We start from the raw sequence: 22,125 nt of genomic DNA, 5'->3' as shown, positions 1-22,125 counted from the left end.
CAAACATCCCTCACTTGCATAGAGCCCAGCAAAGCCACCACGAGAAGAAAGAAGGAGCAGGAGGTACTGAGATCTTTCATGATCCTGCTGTCTTTAGATGTTTCAGATCCAACCCTCACCCCTTCAAGCCCCAAAGGACAGCACACCATAGGAGACCTGGCAGAATGGTGGGGGCATGTAAAGCTAGCTCTGTGACCTCCTTCACTCACTGCCTTGGCTGACTTCTTGGACAAGAAAGAGGAGCCTGCACAGACTGCTCCTTGCTTTGCCATGGCTTTTGTTTCCCTGCCTCTTAGGCTCTTCCTTCCCACCAAACAAGGGAGGTGGCCCATGTCAGTTGTTACAACAGGCTGCAGCAGAGATTGGTTTGATGTTTCAGACAGCTCTCTGACAAAGGCCCTGCTATTGGGAAGGGGCAGGGCACTCTAGCTGATGGAAATCACACAGGCTGCAAGTTGCATTTTGATTTGTCTTCACCAGATAATTGTGACTGGCAGCTGGAAAAGGGAGGCAAGAGCACCAAAAGTCTTACCCCAGCAGTGAAACACACAGGAGTAAACCCTGAAGTCTTCTGGTTCCTGACTATATGAACATGCTGGCATACGGCAGATCAAACAAGCTGGTCATCTTTTCCAGCTTGCAAAACTTAGTTTTAAGTATACTAGATGGTTTTTTCCCCTGTCTGGTATCAGCAGAGGTACCATGGTGCCAGCTCAACAACAGCTGAGGCAGATTCACTGAAGCCTGCACAAGGAGGAATGAACTGCTCCTCTGGTTTGAGGAGCTAGGGTACCCCTTGAGGATGTGCACGTAATCAGTAATTCCCATTCATGGTTTTTTTTTGGGTTTTTTTTTTTTTTGGTTTTTTTTTTTTTGGTTTTTTTTTCCTTAGGAGAAACCATGCTTTTCCTGTGAGAACATTTCAAAGAATTGTGCCAATAAGAGCTGCTGACAAGGAGAGCTCCTTGAGTGTGGGGCCCTTGCCTCCATCTCCCACATCTCTCTCATACCTCACGTGCAGAGGTCCTCATGAAACAGAATGGTGAAAACTTAAAGCATGAAATGTATTTATCAGCAGCATGAAATGCACCAGTGCAACTCCTGGCTGCAAACTACCCCCACAAGATTTCAAGTTCAGGAGGATGCAGGAGGTTATTAGAGGTTCGTTCTCAGCAGAGGTCTGACACTGTTTTCCCTGAGGCTTTCCCACTGATTTCAGTAGAAAAGCAGAAAGAGAAAGGGTTTTTCCAGTGGCTTTTGCAACTCTGACATAGTCTTTGAGCTGAACAATGAGCTGGGGGAGATTCTGACATTTCAGAGAAAGCTGCCGACGCATATACAGTTGCCCAAGTCTCCAAACTGCACCACAGAATGCCCTCAGAGAAAGGTTCTCTCCTCAGCCTCCAAAAGCTAAACAACACAGTAAATACCTGCTGAGCTCGGTGCCTTTAGAATTCCTTACCTGTGCGAGGAGTCCTGGCTGGATCTGAAGAGGCTGTGCCCCAGGAGCCTGAGTGACAATGGGAACGGCGTTCTCCATCCGAACCGAGTACCCCGCGTGCTTCGAAGGGGAGGCTTGCAACCCTGTTCCACCAGCACAGAAGGGACAGCATGAGCCACCAGCAGCATGGCCAGGAACAGGGGCTGGCTCCCAGAGGAGTCTAAAGGCACTCGCTGATGTCCACTTAAATTGCAATGTTCAGTCCCTCTGAATAATCAGCTATCAGAGTGCCACCTGTTCCACCCTGGCCCAAACATGTCCATCAAATGTTCACAAACATGATACAGGTATAAGGGTGCAGAAAAGACATTTCCAAAGGCAATAAGAGGTTAGCTGAGTTTGTATTTTAGGGTACCTCAAGCGCATGGGAAATATTGCAATACAATGTGCACGGGCAGAAAAGGAAAAGAGGGGAGTGAATGGCTTCTCTTTCCCATATTTCTGGTTTAATAACAAGAAATGGTCTTTATCAGCCAAAACCCACTGTTATATGAGAATGCTCTCTTTACACCAAAGTGGGATGGGAATCCAGAACTCCATACTCCCTCAGCCTTGATGGGGACAGAGGATTTTCTCCAGCACAGTTTCTTGGGACTCATATTTGAAAGGCCCTAGCATGCCCCAAACTCCAGTCACTGCTGGCTGAGCCCCACATTAGCCTAACTGAGCTGGAGGCACCTCAGTGCATGGCACAGCTTGTGCTGCCTCCTCTACTTTGGAGCCTTCTCAAAGCAGCAAGCTGAGGATGGTCGCTTACATACTCCACTTCTGAAGTCAAACCCTTGAGATGCATTTTAACTACGCTGAAGAGGTCTAGCTAAACTTCTCTAGTTCAAAAGAGCTTTGATAATCTTGCAGAACATTTAACAAGTGCCTGGAGACTAATGCACAGACAGGCTTGTAGAAATGAAGAGCAGAAGTTGCACCAGCTGAACTGAGGTCTATTTAGACCACTTCCTACAGACACTTGGCAAGTTTTCCCAAATTGCTACAGCATGTAAAGTTAACAGAAGGACAAGTGGTTAACACTGAGCATCTCCCAAGTTGTCTGACAATAGTTCCTACCACTAGTATACACAGGCAGAGCTGTTTGCAGCAGGGCTGGAGCGGAGGGAATTTTCCTCATAACTGGTCATGGCATCTGTTATGGGGGAGAACCCTCATATCCACCAGCACCACGCTCCCTGTTGCATTATCCTCCCGAGTTCCCCTTTTAGCAATGGAGTCACTGAGAAGTGACAGCATGACCCATAACATACATATGTACTGATTTACTGGTACTGTGTGGGAAAGCTTTCCAGTTTACCAAAGTACGGCAGAAGAGCCTTAAACTTTGTTCAGGGCAAAGAATGACAAGCACCACATATTCTCCCCCAGCCCCTTCTCAGTTTCAGCTGCCTCCAACTCAGGATGTTAGAGGTGCCTGCAAGATCCCCTGCCAACACTTCCACCTGCAACAACCTCGCTGCTCTGATTTACTAGGCCAGCCCTTTTTTCTGCCATACGACCTCATCTGAGGAATCTCATTTCCAACAAGAGCTGGACGAAGCAGCAGGCCAAGACCTGGTGAGGCTGTCACTCACCTTGGAAGCCTGGTGGGCAGACGATGAGGGCTTGCTGTAAGGGGTCTGGCCGGGCGCAGATCTGCGCTGTTCCCGTCTGCAGGGGCATGCTCCGCTGGGCCACCGCAGCCATGGACGCCGCTGAGGGCTGGTAGAGTGCAGATTGGTAATTTAGTATGGAGACCTCGGGGTTGGCTAAGGAAATAGTGGCACTGGAGGAGGTGGGAGCCAGGTTGGTGGTCTAAAGGAATGACGGGAATTAAAACAAAAAACAAACAAAAAAATGAGGGAGATGGGTACGCTGGAAGAAGCAAAATCCAAAAAAATAATAAAGTAAGGTAGTGTAAGATAAAATAAAAATCAAATCAAAACAGCAAACAAGGGGTAGAACACTGGACACTGAGGAGTAAAGAGACAAGGGCAGAGCTGGGGGAAGGATCACAATCAGCCTGGGTGTGCCACTGCTGTGCCATGCCATGGGACCTCTGGCCACACAGCACTGCTTGTACTGCCCAGAGACACAGCACGTCCCCTACAGCAGAACTGCAGCTCCATTTCTCACCCACTGGCTCTGATTTGCAGCATGAGGAAGATGGGCTCAGAAAATGTTGCTATCCACAAATCACATTGTTCACTCATCATGTACATAGCTCTAGAAGCTACTCACATTTCTTAGGTAAAATAGATGTGGCACCTCCATGCCCTGTGAAATATCCTGAGAGGGAAAATCCATTCTAGCCTTTCCTCTTAGATACCTTGTATCTAAGATGGCACAAGCCCCTTGAATTATGTTTGGAATTTGAAGTAATCAGAAGTCATAACAGGAGGCAATGCTAATACCTGCAAGGTCCAAACTTCACTTGAATTGTCTTTAAAATCTCTTAGAGCAGAAACTCCACTTGAGGGATGTTTCAAAGCCAGGAAAATCAGCCCAGAGTTCTTAAAAATTTAGAAATCTGAAGACTTTTTTTATTTTTATTTTGGACTGAATCTAACAATTGCGGGCAACTGAACAGCTCTGCCACTGCTTGAAATATATGTTTTTAACATGCATGCCTAGGCAGCAAGACAGTACCAGACCAGAGCCTATCCTTCCCCTTTGTCCAAACATGCCAGCAACACTATAGGTCAGACAACTCTTTCTCATGGTGAATGTATGAACCCAGGAGGAGGCTTTGATCAAGGTGCAGGAGAGAGCAAATTAAGCATTCTGCACTGCACTGGTTGCCACTGGACCTACACTGCACTGCCACAGCCACAGCCATGAAGGATGTGACAACAAAGTATTTCCTCCTTCTCCTCTTCTCCTCTCAGTGCAGGGGCTGTGAAGTGCAATCTGCTCTCCTCTACAACACACTGAGCAGCAACCACGGCAGCTCCATACTGGTAATCTCAGAAGCCATAACTGGAAGGAGGTAATCCCCAGATATTTTGCAGAGATAGGAAACAAAAGAAAGCCAAGACAAGTGGTATGTTGAAGAGAATTGTGAAAGGCTTAGAACTTGTTCAAATTAAAACACTCTTCCTGGAAATATTTCTGCCAATTCTTCTAGGAACACTGGGCATACTGGCTCTGCTCAGAACACACACCCCTTATGAGAATTCAGAAATGACCATGGATCTCCCCAGCCAACAGCTGATCTTAATGTCAAGCGAAATGTGAGGAAATGAAAGCAAGTCTGCCTTTCCTACAAGTAGCTGTGGTACAAACAGTGTCTCTGCCCTGCAGCTGGGGCCTAGGGGAGCATGTAGCATGCATTTCTTCAGTCAGCACCTCAGAAACAGCCTAGAAAGGGAACTGGTGTTTGTAATTAGTACCCTCTCACACAAAGTCATGACCTATCTCTGTCTGTGCCTGCCTGAATTGTTTCAAAAGACCTTCTGTGATCACATGTATCAAGACCAGAGTCAAGAAGTCTGGTTTTCTTACTGGCACAGGAGCATCCTGCACATCTACACACACTCCTTCAGCTCCCTTGCTTTCCAAACGCCATTTCCGCAATGCCACCTGCAATCTCTAGAGTGAATCTTGAGCAGCCTGTCCCAAAAGGCTTCAAAGCAGCAGCTATTTTTTTGCTTCAGTCTCCTAGAGTGCTCTCCCTGGAGAGTTTCCTTTCACTGCTGTAATACAGTACCACAGCAAACAACTTAGCCTGCTAGTCACATAAAATTTGTTAACACAGCACCCCCCAACACTGGGGCAATCAAAACTAATAAAAATCACGATTATAAAGGCAAAGCCCACCAAACTGGAGTGCAATGTGTTCACAGCTGGGGCACATGCACATAGTTCCCACATCAACTGTGGCCCCTGAAGTAAAAGCAATGAGAGGTAAGAACAAATATTATCGCTAAACTCTTCTTTCCTGTTGATCAGTTACAGTGCTGTGTCTGTTACAGAGGGTTTAAATTAACTTTACTTCAATGCCAATTTGAAGAAGGGCTGTAAGATCACAAATACTTCTGCCTGACCCAGGGAGTGAAGTACTGCTTGCTGCATTAAGGGACTAATGAGCTTTTCCCCATAGCAACCTCCCAAGTAAGCAGGATTTATCACCCCAACAACAACATAAACAACAAGGGCAACATTTCCCCGTCACACAAAATGTCACAAGATTACTGCTTGCCTGAAGAAAAGAGAATGAAGAGAAGAGCAGAGGAAGGAGAGTAGAAAGGCACCATCTCTTGGCAGGCATGTTAAATGGGATGCTACTTTGCTTTTCATCTTCTAGGCCCTCCTGACATAAATGTTTCAAGCACTGGCTGCTTGTGATTGATGCCCTCACCTGGTTGTGGACTGTGTTGAGCTGGTTGTTAAAAGTCATGGTCAGGTTGGTCGATGTACTTGGGGCTACGTGGGTGATGAATGGTGTCTTGCTCTGGTTCACCGTGTCGTACATATTCACCCGCCGCTTGCAAATCTCCATGTTCTGGAAGCAGGACTTGACACTGCGCAGGGAATGGGGGGCAAGGAAGGCAGAGAAAATCAACCAAGCGACTCACACAGGTTACAGGTCATCACAGTGGCCCTGCAATAGGTCTCCATGGCAAGCTTAGCACTTTCTAGGCTCCTAAAGCCCTTTGCTATTTTATTCAGGTCTCTCTTAACCGGTGAGAGTCAGATTAACACTGCACTGAAGAAGGCCAAGATAAGAGCAGCTGCCCTGGGACTCCTGGGTGCTCCCACGGGTCTCTGCACTGCAATACAAGTCACAAAAGCAAGCAAATTGGTTGCTCTTTAGGGAACAGGGCAAGAAATACAAAGTGGCTGTATTAAAAGACTAAAAGAGACTGAGAGCAAGAAAGAAAGAAACATTTTTTTTTTCCTGATGATGGAGCCTGACAGGAAAAGAAAATTCATGCTTTTTGCCTCAGTGTAAGCGTAAAGATAGTTTTACATGTCTTTTGCAAGGAAGAATTTCACTGTTCTCGATCACTGAGACCCCCTAAAAAAGTCATCCCTGTTCCTTTTAAGTAGTTGTTCACCAAGAGCTGAGTCCAGCTAAGCAGTTAAAACATTGCCCCTGTCTGGCTAAATGCCTGTGCAGATGCTTATCTTGAAGCATGACATCTCCTCTTGCAGTCAATGGGACAATTAATATCAAAAAGTTGTTCCAAAGCAAATTCCTCAAAGCCCCGAGGGAATCTGGTTCTGAGGTTATCTCACACTGAGAACTGGATCTCTGGGGGAATGATTACAGCTTCTTCCTCTACACTGACTTTCCCTTAAATGTTATTGATATAGCAATGGAAATTTTGAGAAGTATCCTATTTTGTGCCCCAGTAAAGGAGATTAAATACTCTCTACATTGCTAGAGCACAGTAGGCATCTGTAGATGAAACTGTCCATATTTCATTAATTAGAATACCAAAGCATACAGAAGTTAATAGATAACAACAGTGAACCTAGGCAACCCTGTATTCTTAGTACAATCTCACTTTTGATATCTGAAAATCAATACAGGTTTTCCACAATTCTTCCACAATAACTGTTTTTACAAATGTGACCTCAGAGTCTGAAACACAACCTCAGAAAGTATAAAGGCATTTATTTTATTTCCATTATCCCAACATGGAGAAAGAGAAATTCCAAGCAGTGAAAATCAGCTGTATGCTGACCGTTTTGTAATGAGCTAAACTGCTGGAGGTAGGGAGTATATCCTCACATCACTTTTAAGAAACAGCATCCCTTCAAAAGGAACAATCTTATATGATTCCTAAGGCTGATGAAGAGACCTAGATCTTTTTATCCCTGTCTTGTCTCTTACTCAAATGGTCACCTCTCATCCTACAAGTAACATCTTGGTAACTGGATCTGGGTCATAAACAATCTGCAGACAAGCCAGGCTCAGGACACTGTGCACAGCTGCCCATTATGTGCATTCACTTCCAGAACTACACCTGTTGGTCACAGAACGTCCAGCAAAATCAAACTCTTATCAAATAAATATAGAAGGCTATCAGATCACTTTTCAGTCAAATATGAATATAATTAGCTGCCCATTATGTGCATTCACTTCCAGAACTACACCTGTTGGTCACAGAACATCCAGCAAAATCAAACTCTTATCAAATAAATATAGAAGGCTATCGGATCACTTCTTTTCAGTCAAGTATGAATATAATTCTCCCTGCACAAAGAAGAAAGCACTGGGAGGAGTATAGGCTCTGTACATGGTGAATAGTGTGTGTCACCAAACGGTTTTATCTAATAAGATGTAAGCTCTACAAATGCAATACCAAGTTCTCTGGCTTTGCTTTAAAAAAAGGTGGGAGAAAAAAACAGCAAGGACAAAGCAAAACAGACAGAAAGTCTGAGGGGTAAATTTAAGAGCCAGGAAGTTAAATATGTGAAATGGGAAGCTAAGCTCACTTTGCTGTCTGCTTGTAAGAAAGCAGAACAGCCCCACTTGCACTGTCGAACTTGCAGCCTCTCTGAAACGTGCCATCGCAGAGATTCCTTCCAGAAGCTACAGTTTCCATATATCCTCACTTTTTCTGCTGCTCAATTTATTTCCAAGAGAGATTATAGCTCCCTGCATCTTTCAAGGCTTTGAAGTTTCTATTCTCCAAAGCACAAGTAATCACAGACAAAAGCTCCATCCACTTGCCATGCTGGTTACAGCCTATTGCTCTCTTTGCCAGTCGCTGTTTCCAGCGTGGAGGGGCTTGCGGGGTTACACACCCGGCTGGCACACACTTGGTATTCAGAGACGTGATGCTGAATTCTTTATTTGGCTAAAATTCTCATTGCTGTTGGCCCCAATGATATTTTCAATCTTTCTGGGGCTTTGCCTGAGCAGCCACAAGTGAGCACTTCAAAAATGAAGATGTGGTTATGGACTGTTGCATTAGTGGAAAGATTTCTGACGGCAATGCATTAGGTCACTAATCTCTCCTATCTTACACAATCAGTTGTTGCATAGTCAGAAGGACTATGTTGCAAATTAAAAGACTTTTGTCTCATGCATGATGCTCACTCAGTATTTTTGCTGTCATATTTTATTCATGAATTTTTTTAATATGAAACTTTACTTGTTTCCTCTTTAGCACAATCATGCCCCATCTTATTTTCATTTATCACTTACCATCTATTTATAGGTAACAATGCTCAAAGATGGCTGTGCAGGCTAAGTCTGGGTCTACACAGATCGTGCACCCACTACCTTCTGGTAAGCAGATGCTCTTATCTTGTGGTAAATGTAACAAAAAGGCAGCTACAGCTCCTTCAAAGGGGGAAAGCTACCTTAAACAAACTCAAAATACTGAGCCACCCATACAAGCAGGGGCGCTGACACAGTTACCTGTTGCTCTGCAGCTCTTCAAGCAGCCCCCTTTAATTTTGTACCTGAGCTCCTGACAGCCTTTAAAACACTCATGCAAATAGCACCCAATGAAAATACAGCACTGTGCCAATAATTGTTCTCCTGTCAAGGGGAAGGGACAGCCTGTGAAAGCACCTGGAAATGCCAAGTGCTATAAAGGAGGATGTTCAAAGCTAAGTGTCCTGAATGTTTTGTAAAACTCCCACTATGTGTCTACCTTCTTCACTTACACCTGAGAAATCTGTCCCTATGTGAACTGGACATGGGCAGTGGGCTGGGGACAGTATCCTGCATTTCAGGCTGCTGTGCTCTGTGGTGCAGCCTTAGGAGAAGGGCAGTCAGGCTTGAAGATGTGACTTCTCATCTCCATCAGGCAGTGGAGCCCGTCCTCATTCTACATGTGTCAGATGAGGTCAGAACGTGGTATTTAAGGTGACACAGGTGGACAACAACCAAGCTGAAAATCAAACTCCTCGTCCTGGTGCTTATGCCTGTAAAACAGCCTGCTGTAGAACAGCTCTTCCCTTAAAAAGCAAACAGCCCCAAGCTGACTCCTGGCACCATGGGAAGGTTCTGGGAGGAAGGGTCGGGTCCCCTCTGCAGATAAGGTTGATTACCCCAGTAACAATCAGGACTATATTACTTTGAAATAGACTGATACTTTCAGCACTAATTGCATAATTTCTCCTGCATTTTAATGCAAAAATATGTAATTACTGAATATTTACATAATTAATGTAGCACACACTGAAGCGTTTTAAATGCCAAGCACCTACAACACAATTCTTGCAACCTTGAGTTGGCAATCATCTTTTTCTTTTAAGCAGGAAAAGATTAAAACTTAGGGATTAAACATCTTAAAGCCCCTCAGATGCACTTGGTCTCCACCACAACCAGCTCTCCTTTTCACCCCTCAATTCAAGACCCAAAGGGGAACAAAAGCCACGTACTGTGTGCTGTGAGGGAAGTCGAGCAAGTGTGTCATGGTGACAAAAGGGTGGCTCAGAGTTTCAATGGGTGTTATCCTCTTATCCGCGTCTATCGTCAACATCTTCTTTAACAGATCTATGAACTCCCGCCGGTCTGCCTTTTCCACCAACATATCGCTTCCTTCCAAATCCGTTGTCATGTTTACCTAGAGGAGAAGGGACAGGAGTGAGTGCCGAAGGGGAAGAGCAGATGGTCAGGTCTCCAGCAAACTCTGTTTACTCCTCGTTGGAGCACACGCCCTGAGAGCCTCCCTGTCTAAAGGAGGAGCTGCTGAGGAGCCACGCCAGACTCCGTGGTGGCCACTCATCTGGCTTGTGCATGTCACATCTCCAGACAGACTGTTAAGTGTTCAGCTCGCCTGGGTCAGTGGCTAATGAAACACTTAGTCACCCTCCACTGAAGATGAAAAGCTTCCATGTGGTAGCAGGCAAGCTCTGATAATCACAGTATTTATCATATACTGCGCCATCAGACACTTATCTATGTGTCCTGTGAGCAAAAAATATATAAAATACATAAAAATTGTCAGTAGGTTTATGAGAAACATCCCATTCATGTATCAGGTGCCAGGAAAAAAAAAGACTTGTTATATTATTTCATTAATTATCCAGTCTCCTCAGATTCCAGTCCTGCATGTTTACATGCTTTACTTGCTGCAATGTCTAGACCTTGCTAGCACAAACTCCAGTTTGGTGCTAGTGTTGGGCCAGTTTTGCACACTGGTTTGTCAGCACAAACTCCTGTCACAGGAGTGGTTATGCTGGGATTAGCTCTCACAACGACATGGAACTGACACAGTGAATTAGTACTTCCCATTCTTCCCCCAGCCAGCCATGTTTTACAGTGAGCACACTCTTCTGTGGCCATGGTGAATATTTCCACTGTCACCCTTTAACAAATGGGAATATTAAAGCACAGGGAAAGCAAGTGACTTGCCAGCGGTCATACAGAAGAGCACTGGAGAGACAAGAGAAAATGCAGGATTTCAACACTCAGAGATGTGCCTTAGCCACTTTCCAAGGGTGCTTTACTACAGCACACACACGCCTGTGTGCAGTCACTCCTACAAAGCAGCACGTAGCAGCAAATTTGATAGGCACAATCCTGGTATTTTTCAGGAGCTGGCCCCAGAATAGGATACACAGAGAACTTCCATAATTCCCTTTTGTTAGCATTGCTGGAAAGCATGCGAACAGTCTTGCTGGTTACTCACCAACGCTCTTACCTGTGCCATATCATCCAAACAGTTGAAAATATACTTTCTTGCTTCCTTTGACTTAATCCCCGTCTCTGCCTCATGATCATCTGGCGTCTGCTCAAAACAGGACACAGGCATTGACCAACACTGCCCTGCAACCAGCTGCAGATTATGTGCCACTTCCCACATGTGCCTCATCCTGTCCTCATCAGGGACCACCATGCCTCTCTTGCCTGACCAGACACCATTTACACGATCTCCACCACGGTTATGTGACATCTTTTATGTCACAAGGTCATTTATCTCTTCTATTTCACTCCTGAGGGTCCTCCCAACTATGGTGGGTCTCTTATAACCACCCTGGCATTGAGGTAGAGCATCCCATCCCAGCCAGAAGCCCACTGGCCTCTCTCCTTGGGGACAGCATGCAGCCAAACCCACTGGCACCAGACACTCAGGGCTCACCTGCTTTACTAGAGGTTTTGACTGTAGAATTGAAATGCTTGCCTTCTTTTCCCCCCCACAATGAGTTAGATATTAGAGAAAAGTCTGCCCACTACACACGCCAGACACTCAGGGCTCACCTGCTTTACTAGAGGTTTTGACTGTAGAATTGAAATGCTTGCCTTTTCCCCCCCACCCACAATGAATTAGATATTAGAGCAAAGTCTGCCCACTACACACCAAATCATTGACTATAGGGAGATTTCCAGGTCAACTCTGGACTTAAATTTCCTACATTTCAATGCCAAGCAGGTGTATTATAGGCTCCAAATTCTGCAGATGGTGGTTTTACCTTGGGCAGGATCCACCCCTACTAGGGTGATCCACCCCTATGTCTGTGCTGCACTGCAAAAAGCAGAAACTTAGGCTCTCAGGTGATCTGAGTGTCTCCTCACTTCCAACCAACAACTCCAAGGCAAAAGAAACAAGGGAATGTCTTCCTACCTTCAGCCTCCACAAGGGATATGGTGAGTCTGTATCCCTGTTGAAAAACCTCGTCGTCTTTGTCCCTGCACTTAACAAATACTCTGCTGGTAAGCCCTGCGTCTGTGAAATGTAGCGAATCTGTAAGAGAAAGGATGAGAGGTCACTGTTCATCCTGTGGAGATCTCTGGAGGTTTTCCTTGAAGGAGTTCAGGAGGCATTTGAACCAACAGAACAGACAAAAAAAGAAGGTGTAGCATGTAGAGAAACTTCACGCCAAAAAACTCAGTGCAAGGAATGAGAGGAAGAGAATTTCTGAATGGAATTCCCTCAATTTATCACATACATCACTGGGAACTCACCCTTAGAGTGCACTCCCACAAGGCCAAAAGATGAAAAGAGGAAAGTTCCTAAATTTTTAAAGTTCAAAGAGAAGGACCCACACAGTGATTTCAATGGGATGCCTCAACATTTCGCACCCTCTCCTCTCTAGGAAGTCATTTCAGCAATTTGATATTTGCTCTCTAACTTCTGCCTTTTTTTTCCACCTGAGCACACAGCCTGTCCTAGGAGCAGTCTGAAGTTCCAAACAGAGGATTATGAAGTGGCTGCCTTTGAACTAGGGTGAAATATACACTCAAACCAACTGACACCCTCATGGTATGGAAAGTACTTGTCTCTACTGACTACATGACGTTATTTGGGTTGCATCCACAAGCATGACCTCATTGGCACCCACACAGCTAGAAGATACTCTATTTGTGTTTCAAGAATCTCTAACTTTTATTTATTAATAAAGGAGAAAGAGTCTGTGATTACACAATTGAAGACCAATGTCACACATGCCTGAGGCACCACACAAAACCTTAACTTTGGCACCTCCTGTCTCCTGCATGGCTTCATTCTTCAAAATTGCTGCAAACTCTGCAAAACTACTAAAACCAGTCACCTACTTTAAAAATTCTAGGGAAGGATGGAAAGTGCTTTTGAGAGAAGAAACAGAGAAGGATAAAAACATTAATACATAAAGGCATAAAAAGCAGCCGTGCTTTCAATCATTTCCAAGCACTCAGGCCCCAGTTCACTGTGAATGGCTTGCTCAGCTCTGCAGCTCCTCAGGTCCATCAGAGCTCACACACTTGAGGGGCAGCAGCATCCTGCCTGCAGCCCCATGCCAGTGCTGCAGCCAGTGCCCAGGATCAGCCCCTATCCCTTTCCCAGTTCCCCAGGAACCCTCGTCGCACTTTACCAGAGGAAGCTTTGTGCTGGGCAGTTAAGCTGGCCAGTAAGGTATGGTGATTTCTTTTCCAGCTGTGTGTTTTATGGCTTTTGGGGTGCAATGGGGAAGAGAAAGAAATCTACTTTTCATGCTTGGTATGTGATTTTCAAACGCTTGTAAGTTTTTCAGCTACATTTGATTTCCTTTAGAGTCACTAATAGCCCTGCTCTTTGCTGCAAGTTATTTCCCCTGCCAAATTTTACCTTTAGAGCTCTGATTAAAAAAATACTGGTTTCAAAAGAAAAGTCAAGAAAACATTTCAGTATGTGAAAAACTTATTTATTTTCCTGCTTTTCTTTTCCTTTTTAAAAAATTTATTTCCTAAAAGAAAAAAAAGGCCCCTTTGCAGGCTGCATTTTCAGACAGCTAAGATCAGCCTGAAGAATACTGTGGGAATGCAAAGTATTCTACAGCCCTGGCTCTAGCTGCCGCTGCATTATCGGTTTTAGGACTACAAAAAGGGCATAAAAGCCTATAGGGAGAAAAGGGACGACAGCTTATATTAACTGGAAACCTACATCAATGCCAACGTTCTCCTTCTTGTCATTGCTTTTAATATGCACTCTCATAAAAGGGGTTATGAAATGCAGCTGAGTTCATGCAGTTTCTTCTAACAAATAAGGCTTTATACTGCACTTGCTGTTACAGCAGAGAACGGGTGCCTGCTTTGCACAGTGAGGAGGGACATGCACAGAGCTCTCCAGTCAATGGCAGCATTGACTCTTGATTGAGATTTCACTCAGGCAGTCTTAAAAGCCAGCGTACCAAGCTGCACACTGGTTACCTGGAACAAATACCCAGGTGCATAACGACAATGTCGACTTGGGAGAGCAAGAAATACAGATCCATCATTAGCCAAAGTGAAAAAGTTGGCATCTGCTCACTCTGACAAGAGAAGGGAAAAAGATGTGTGCACTTACCAGCGCCCAGGGCAATATCCACACCCACCTGATCGTACTCTGAAGCTCCTGGGTACAAGGGCCAGCCCAAGAACAGCTCTGCAATGACACATCCCAATGACCACATATCGATTGCTTCACAAAAGGGTAAACCGAGGATGATTTCAGGGGCTCTGCAAAGAAAGAGGTCAGAAGACATCAGCGAGGGGAGCAGAGCTGCTCAGCTGGCGTTGGGCAGCTGGTGCCCATCATGACACTCACAGAGCTGCCACCAGCAAGTGTCACTGCTCTGACAGAGCTGAGGGACTCACTGGTCACTGGCACAGTGCCTGCTGACCAAACATTAGTCGGTGAATATTCAGCCTTACAGAAGAGTACTGTGGCCATATACAGCCAAGAGACAGCCTCACATCTGGCAGCATTTTGTAAAGGAGGGAACTACCACTGCTTTCATCCAGCAAGTGGGAATAGGAAGGCCCCCAATCAAGGCCCCCACTCGAGGCTCTCAGGCCCAGCTCGCTGTCCTGTGGAGAACTGTGCACATCCCCTGCAGTGAAGCATCCTCTGTTCACACAGCTCCGTGGGTTCACAAACAGCCAGACATTAAATAATCATTACAGGCCTGGTATAAAAGGATTACTGAGTTTTTAAACAAATGGCTGTAACAATAAAACAAAGAAATAATATAATTAGATCTATTAGACCTAAGCCTTTTCCTCAGGAGGAAGTAGCCAAGAAGCCTTCCTTTCCCAGTCTGCCTCAGGCACCTGATTAGATTTCCTTTTCCCTTTCAGCCCAAACAGCCAAAATGCAGCAGCTCTCTGGCTATGCATTTATTGCCATCTCCAAGAGATGCCACCAAAGCCCCTCTGCTCCCTCCCCTTCCAGAGGGAGTCTGTCCCACTGCCTTGGGGTGGTTGGAATCCTTCTCCACTGATGCTGAAAAGGTCTGTAGGATGAGGTTAGATGAACTTGCTTAACTCCAGTAGCCAAGGTAAAACAAGATGAATCCTGACCTATGTGCCCCAAACGTTCTGCATTTCAAAAACTCTGTGTGAAAGAACCAAAAATATTTTCCAAATACTGAAAACCTTATACACACAAACACCTTCCTTACTTATCCCACCTCTGCCTAGATGTCCACATGCAGTTATATGACACAGTTCCTATTTATACAAGGATCTCCTAAAGCTTCTTTCCTTATCTTGCAATGCTTCTAAAGTCCCAGCTCCTGGTGTCATGGGATGCACAGCAGGAAGAATAACTTACTCGCCCATACTCCTCTAACTATAAAGAAAGAAAAAGCAGAAGACAGATAAACACACACTGCTTTAAAACTTTCATCATTTTAAATATAGCCTTGGGATTTCTCAGGCCCTTATGCATATTTTGGAAATGCCTGGGGTTGGCTATTGAGCAAATCAAGTGCCACCATCCAAAGCTCGAAATAGGACCTATGATTCCCAGTTCCCCATTTGTCATCAGGATAAGATCTGACACTAGTGAGATCATACTAAGGATTACCAATTGCAGTGGAAAATATTATGTTTTAATCACACCATTACATAGTCATGTCAAGACAAGTCTTTAGCCAAGAAACCAAGCAAAATGGTATTTTTTTTCCAAAGAAGCAAAGACTCTGTAGCAAGAATTCATGCCCTGTCTTCACAAACTCCCCCAGTTTTGGGGGGACTTGTAATGATAAAGAAGCAAAGACTCTGTAGCAAGAATTCATGCCCTGTCTTCAGTTCACAAACTCCCCCAGTTTTGGGGAGACTTGTAATGATAAAAGTTCCAAACTACCTCTTCTTAAACCAGCAACACAGAATGTAAAAATTACAGGAAATTCTGGTATTTTAAAGTTAGAATTCTTTGTGCCATTCCCACAAAAACAACTCAGAAACTTAAAAAGTGGCTACCTCTAGCCTCATCTGTGCTTGTCATTGTCATACCCTACTGCTCTTTAGCCCACTGTGACAAAGTTTTTATTCTAACAGCAATGTCTCCTCATGAACAAGGGGTTAATTTTCCTCTTTTCCTCCCTATTCCGTCATCCCTGTCATCCCTACACACTACCCGACACCTAGACAAAATGCAGAGAGAAAAAGACAGCTATGGTGACCTGAATCTCATTACTATGTAAATCCTGCATTCAAAGCCATCTGCCTCTCCCTGCCTGCCTTCCACATTGTGAAGGAAATGTCCCTGGTCACTAATGAGAGCTCAGCCATGAATCGCCTCAACTTCAGATCCCTCCCACTAACTCAAGTGGAGGGGTGGACTGTAGGGATATTCCCAACATGATTTTGTGTGGAAAACTCCCTGTGCATAAAAAACCACTTGCACTGCTGTCATATGCAGCACACCCCTCCCTTCCTCTCTCCCCACACTTAGGCTGCCAACACCTTCAGACCCCTGCAAAATGTGATGACCTAGAATTTGAGATTCCAAAATCTCTTAATTTTTTTTCTCCTGAGTCTTTGGCTGTCCAGTGGGTTTACCTGAAAGCTCCACTTTCTGGAGTGCAGTAATAAGGAGATAATTTCTTTTTAACATGCAGAAGAAGTTTTCCATCTTCACTATTGGGGAGAAAAGCACAAATCTATGTCCATATTATTTAAACACAAAGAGTGCAACTAAACAGAACATCACTCATGTTATGAATTCTAACAATGGTGAGAATGCCTGTGAGAAGGGGCTACATCTAGGTGATATGGTGCCTTACATACACCACAGCCACCACTTGCTGTGGTTTTCTCCCAGCCTTCATGCAATCATAGTAATTTTTCCACAGAAAGGGAGTGGCCCTAAGACAAAAAGATCTTGTTAACTTAAGTAAATAGTCATTAAGACACCTCAAGAACAACAGGTAGTGGACACCACACAGGATTCCAGATTTTCAGCCAGCAGATACCTCCTGTTTGCTGCAGGAAAGAGGGAGCTGCAGCCACCAGGTGCAGTGCTCTGCCTGCTTGAAATGGCCAATGCCAAGCATTTTGGGGCAGGATGCTATGAACTCTGTAATGAACTAACCTGTCCACTCTCAGAATACCTTTGAATCTCCACTGTGGTGGATCTTGTTCTTTATACTCAGTTATGGATGCATACATCCTTCTGGTCGTAGATCTAACATGCAACTCCTCTCTTTCTTAACATAAGCATGTCAGTTTTTTAAGAAAAGGTGAGATCTTGACTTCCATCACATGCTATGGCACAGAGTTCCACAGGCAACCTTCTGCTTTCAATAGCATCTTAGCTTGGCTGTTTAAAGCTTGATTTGCCTTCATCAGGTTTAAATTTGTCACCTCTCACTCTGCGTTCACAAAGATTGGTTTAGAGGTGAAGATGGAAATGATTGAATCACCTGTCCTTTACCACAAGCTGATTTTATATCTTTGCCCTGTTCTCCCATGTCTGCAGCAGCCTCTACCTCCTCAGTGTACCATGAAACATCCCATGGATGTTTCAATCCACTTCCACTGCCTGACCCTGCAACTCCTCTTCCTGACATGACTGCTTGGAGACAGGCTGAACAGACCTAGAAAGAGTTAAACACAAGGATATTCCCCAGACTTATTTTACACTATTTGCAGAATGCTTTCGCGCTCCAGTCTTCCCTAAGCTTAATATTTTGTTTGCTTTTGGAGTGACACGAGGCATTTTAGCAGATGTTTTATCTGGGAGATCCTCTGAGACACGCAGTCCTTTCTCCAGAGAAGCTGCAGTTAATTTAGGACATAGAATTATGCAGAAATAGTTCATCTCTTCCAATGTTTACTGCTTTCGGTACTGCACTGATCTAGCATAATGTTTTCTGTAATCTAGATCAAGTCCTTTAAATGCTCCTCACTCTTTTCTGCAACCTGACCTAAGACAGTATGTGTATTGAACACTTCACTACTGGTCCAGTACTTTTTACAGATAATGAATACATTAAATAACTCTGGTCCTAAAATGCACTCCACAACTGACCCTTGTTTTCCTAAAAGCACTCAGATTTAGCTCAGCAAGAAAAACAGTATAACTCTCTTTCCCAAAGGGAAAGAAAACAGTTTCCATGTCTTAAACAGTTCTTGTGTGGGATTTCTGCATGCTGCAGCTGCTAGCACTGTGCAACAAGGGAAAATGCCCTATGAAAATGTGCACATCCCAGTATTGCAATCATAAATTGGAAGGACGTTTCACGTGGCAGCAGATCCTCCCAAACAGCACTGAAATCTTCAGCAGATCTCTCCATGACTGCACAGAGAAGCATTTTCTGTACGAACAATACAGGTTTTTTAACACAGACTCACCAAACCTTTTGATTGTGGTGAGGGATCTTGTCTGCCAGATACCTCAATACATGCAAGAACATCCCCACTTCCCGCTCTCCACCCATTTCTTGGCTGTGCATCTGCAACACTCCTGGCACAGTAACTCCTGCCTCCAGAACAAGACACACAGCAGGAAAACAGAAAACTTTGCCCTCCTGTCCTTCCTCTCCCATGAGCTGCCCTCGATGTCTTCCAACAAAAGACACTCCCCTTCTGCATGCACAGGCACAACCTGTTCTACAGCTCGCACAAATCACACCAGCACAGACCAAAGGTTTAGAAACCACTTGCCACCAGCCCGGGAAAGACTGAAGAGCCCTGCCAAGAGCCTCTATCTCCAGGACAAAAGCAGTCATCCCACTTCCCACATCCCTACCCGTTTCCAACCAAATTACTTGCCTGGACAGCAAAGGGTGACCTGCTCTTTGGCTCAGCAGTGAGTCCAGTCAGCCCCCATCCTTTGGAGCCCAGCTTGAATGTGCCTGTGCACCCCAGAGAGCTGCTGGTCCCCGTGCTGGCAGTGCCCACAGGTCCCCAGAGGCAGCAGTGCCATCTCATCATCTGCTTGCACCTCACACACGACCCCGTCCTGCTTCCAGGCCTGCTGCTGGCGGAGTATTTACTTTAGCAACCCTGCTTTGTGGCAGGGTAATTTCATTGTCTGGTGTTTCTGTCAGGAAAATTAATTACCAGTCTAGCTTGCTGGCTTTTTCACCCACACATCACAGGACATTAAAAACAAATGCCAAAAAAATTCATTTCCACAGACTCGGATTCAGAGAGCTGGCCTCTTTCTGAATTTTAAAACTTCCTGCAAACTGCCCTCCTCAGGGATAATTTACCACCTCTGGTAGGATCCCATGGCCAAGCGTGACAGTCTCAGCAGAGTCCTTCATAGACAAGTGTACACCTCAGACAAAAATATAACTCAAAGCTTGCTACTTGCTGGCACCTTGAGCAGAGAGTGTTCCTGCTGCCAGAAGAAGGCTGGGGGCAGCTGAAGGCAGTGCAGACAGACCTGCAGTGAAGATGTCCCTGAGCTGGTACACACAGCTCCTGTCCCACTCGCTAAAGCCTGAACGCTGGGAAGCAGCAGCTTCCACATTTCCACTCAGGAAGCCCTGGGCAGAGGCAGACAGGCAGAAGCTGAGCTCCTCTGCCCAAGCAGGGAGGCACTGAGCAGCTGCACACCCAACTCAGAGCTCATGCTCTCCCATGCACCAAGATACCTCTTGTGAGGACAAGGAACTGCATCCTTTGTGTGTCTTACAAATGGGTTTTTATTCAAGTGATGGAGCTCTATCCTCCTCTCAGATGAACCCTTTCTTTGGCATCTTTATGGACTCCTTCTCATACTGCACACTTGACGCTTTTGTATTTTGTGGAGGTGTCCACCTTTTATTGCCATGTACTGTAGAATGCAGAGTTCCTTTAACTCTTAGGTAATGGAGGTGGAATGCACAGAGAACCTTTTTTTTGTTCCTCTGTACTTCTCAAACTCCAAATAATTTCTTAAGTGAAGGGATGTAAAAGGAGACAGGCTCATATTCTGGAAGAAAAATGTTACGGTTGCTATCTCCCTCACCCCTCCACCTCTCCATTCACACAGACACCTGGAAGGGATGCACACATCAAATATGAATGACCCCCAGACTAAGGCCATCCTCTCCTCCAGGGCTGGGCATCTGCAGACTTTTGTGTCTGTGATAAAGGCAGCCACCAGGGCCAGAGCATAACACCCTACCAGCCCCAACAGCTCCTGCTTGCTCACTCCCCACCCCATGCAGGGGACAGGAGAGCAGCTCTGGGCCCCACTCATGTCACTCAGCAGGGAAATGCTGGGCTCACCCTCATTGCTGGATGGTCAGTCAGCACAGGGCTATTCCTGAGGGAGGGAAAGGACCACAGAGGAATGCCACCCAGCTGGTCACAGTACACTGTTTGCCCACAAAGATGTATTGGTTTGAGTGATAAGGAAGGACAGTGCCACTACAGGGCCTCCTAGCAGGCTCTGTATTGCACAGGTCAAACACTGGTACACCTGGTTTTTGGGGAAGGACTGTGGGTGTAACCAGAGCCACTTCCAGGGCTGCCAGACCACCTGTACAACCACCACTAGAAGGGAGCTCCAACACTGCACTGCTCACATTGCTCCTGCCCATCCCTCAAGATTAGTCTGCAACACTTCAAAAAATATCTGAATCAGCTCAAAAGACTGGAAGCTGGATCCACTCAGGCCTCAGTGATGGTTTATGTTACAGGACATAAATATAAACTGGGGGCTGGTAACCAGTGAGGCACCACAGGGTTATCCCAGACTATGACATCTTTACCCCTGACCTGAGGAGGAGGCAGAGTGCATTGTCACCCACTCTGTGGGTGATGCCACATTGGAGATTCCTGGCCATGCATGTGGGGGCAGGGCTGCCACCCAGAGGGACCTGGACAGGTGGGAGGCATGGCCTGATAGGGACCTTCTGAAATACAGCCAGGAGAAATGCCAGGGAGAGAAATGTCTGGCCCCTGGGACAGACAAGCACTGGGGACAGTAGGGAACTGCTCAGCTGGAATGGCCATGAGCACCTTGACTCAAGGGGCAGTGGGCTAGAAAGGAAGTCCCTGAGAGCAGCAGAACCAGCAGCATCCCTGAATCAGGGCCAGCCATCCAAGGAATGTAGTAACCCACCTCCAGCCACACCTGGACACCACACTCGGTATGGGGATCCCAGTGGGAGGATGACCTGGAGCAACCTCAGCATGGGGAGGGAGAACCATGGTGTCCATCCCAGCAGCCTGCTCCTCCTCCTCTGCCACGTGAGAAAATGGTGCCAGGCTCTTCCCTCAGGTGGGCAGCAGAAGGCAGAGATGACAGACAAACTGAAACAGGAGAGGATCCCTCTGGGGATGGATTGGGGAAAACACCTCCACTGTGCAGATAAATGAACCACCAGCACAGGCTGCCCTGAGGGACACTGCAGTTGCTAATCTTGGAGGCTTTTAAGACACAGCAAGATGAAGTGATGATCTTGATCTCATGGCAGACTCTACCTTGACCATCAGGTTGGACTAAATGACCTCCCAGGGCCTCCTGTCACCTGAACTTCTCTAACTCTATAAGGTCCAGTAACCATACATTTCTCAATAGGAAGGTCACCAAGATCCTCCTACACACAGAGGGGAAATCCTACACAGCTGGGAGTGTTTCCTGTGGTACAGGTTCACAGTTATTTAAATCAGGTGTACATGCACAAAGTTGTGTCTTTTAACAGAGAGCAAGTCACACAACAATTTCTTCCAAGCCTTGTGAGCCTCTCATTGCTAGCTAAGGGTATTTAATAGCAAATAACTCATAGAAGCAGACACTGGCCACTGCTCATGTTCCAGCAGGGTGCTGACTGGGAAGGGTGAAAATACTCCAGAGGATGGTGTCAGAGGCAGACAGGGCTAGCCTGAACCTCAGGGAAGTCACCCATTCCCTCCCTGCCCCAATCCTGGGCCATCCCAGCAATGCCTGTGTCACCCCTGGCAAGCATTCAGCTAGCCCATCTCAGAGACCTCCCATGGTGGAGCATCCATAAACTCTGCTGTGCCCCAAGGGACCTCACCCCTTGTAATTTTAAGGAATAAT

At 45.8% G+C, this 22,125-nt stretch overlaps 1 protein-coding gene across 3 annotated transcripts in view; it reads right to left on the bottom strand.

Annotated features, from left to right (window-relative positions):
* The window catches only part of HIPK2 (homeodomain interacting protein kinase 2), a 126,275-nt gene that overhangs the window by 20,393 nt on the left and 83,757 nt on the right, over positions 1-22,125 (bottom strand). For 2 of the 3 annotated variants that reach the window (XM_039708316.1, XM_039708317.1), the window contains exons 3-9: positions 14,231-14,354; positions 12,025-12,144; positions 11,104-11,190; positions 9,839-10,023; positions 5,850-6,012; positions 3,085-3,304; positions 1,463-1,584 (exon numbers count right to left, since the gene is read on the bottom strand). In XM_039708316.1, the coding sequence (XP_039564250.1) occupies positions 1,463-1,584; positions 3,085-3,304; positions 5,850-6,012; positions 9,839-10,023; positions 11,104-11,190; positions 12,025-12,144; positions 14,231-14,354 (1,021 nt within the window). The remainder of the gene's footprint in view (positions 1-1,462; positions 1,585-3,084; positions 3,305-5,849; positions 6,013-9,838; positions 10,024-11,103; positions 11,191-12,024; positions 12,145-14,230; positions 14,355-22,125) is intronic. The other variant, XM_039708318.1, reaches the window with a different exon arrangement.

Source organism: Passer montanus, unplaced genomic scaffold (genome assembly GCF_014805655.1).
Source record: "Passer montanus isolate IOZ18808 unplaced genomic scaffold, ASM1480565v1 scaffold20, whole genome shotgun sequence".
NCBI lineage: Eukaryota > Metazoa > Chordata > Aves > Passeriformes > Passeridae > Passer > Passer montanus.
The sequence above is the reverse complement of the archived record's forward strand: the minus strand, read 5'-3'. Positions and strand labels throughout refer to the sequence as shown.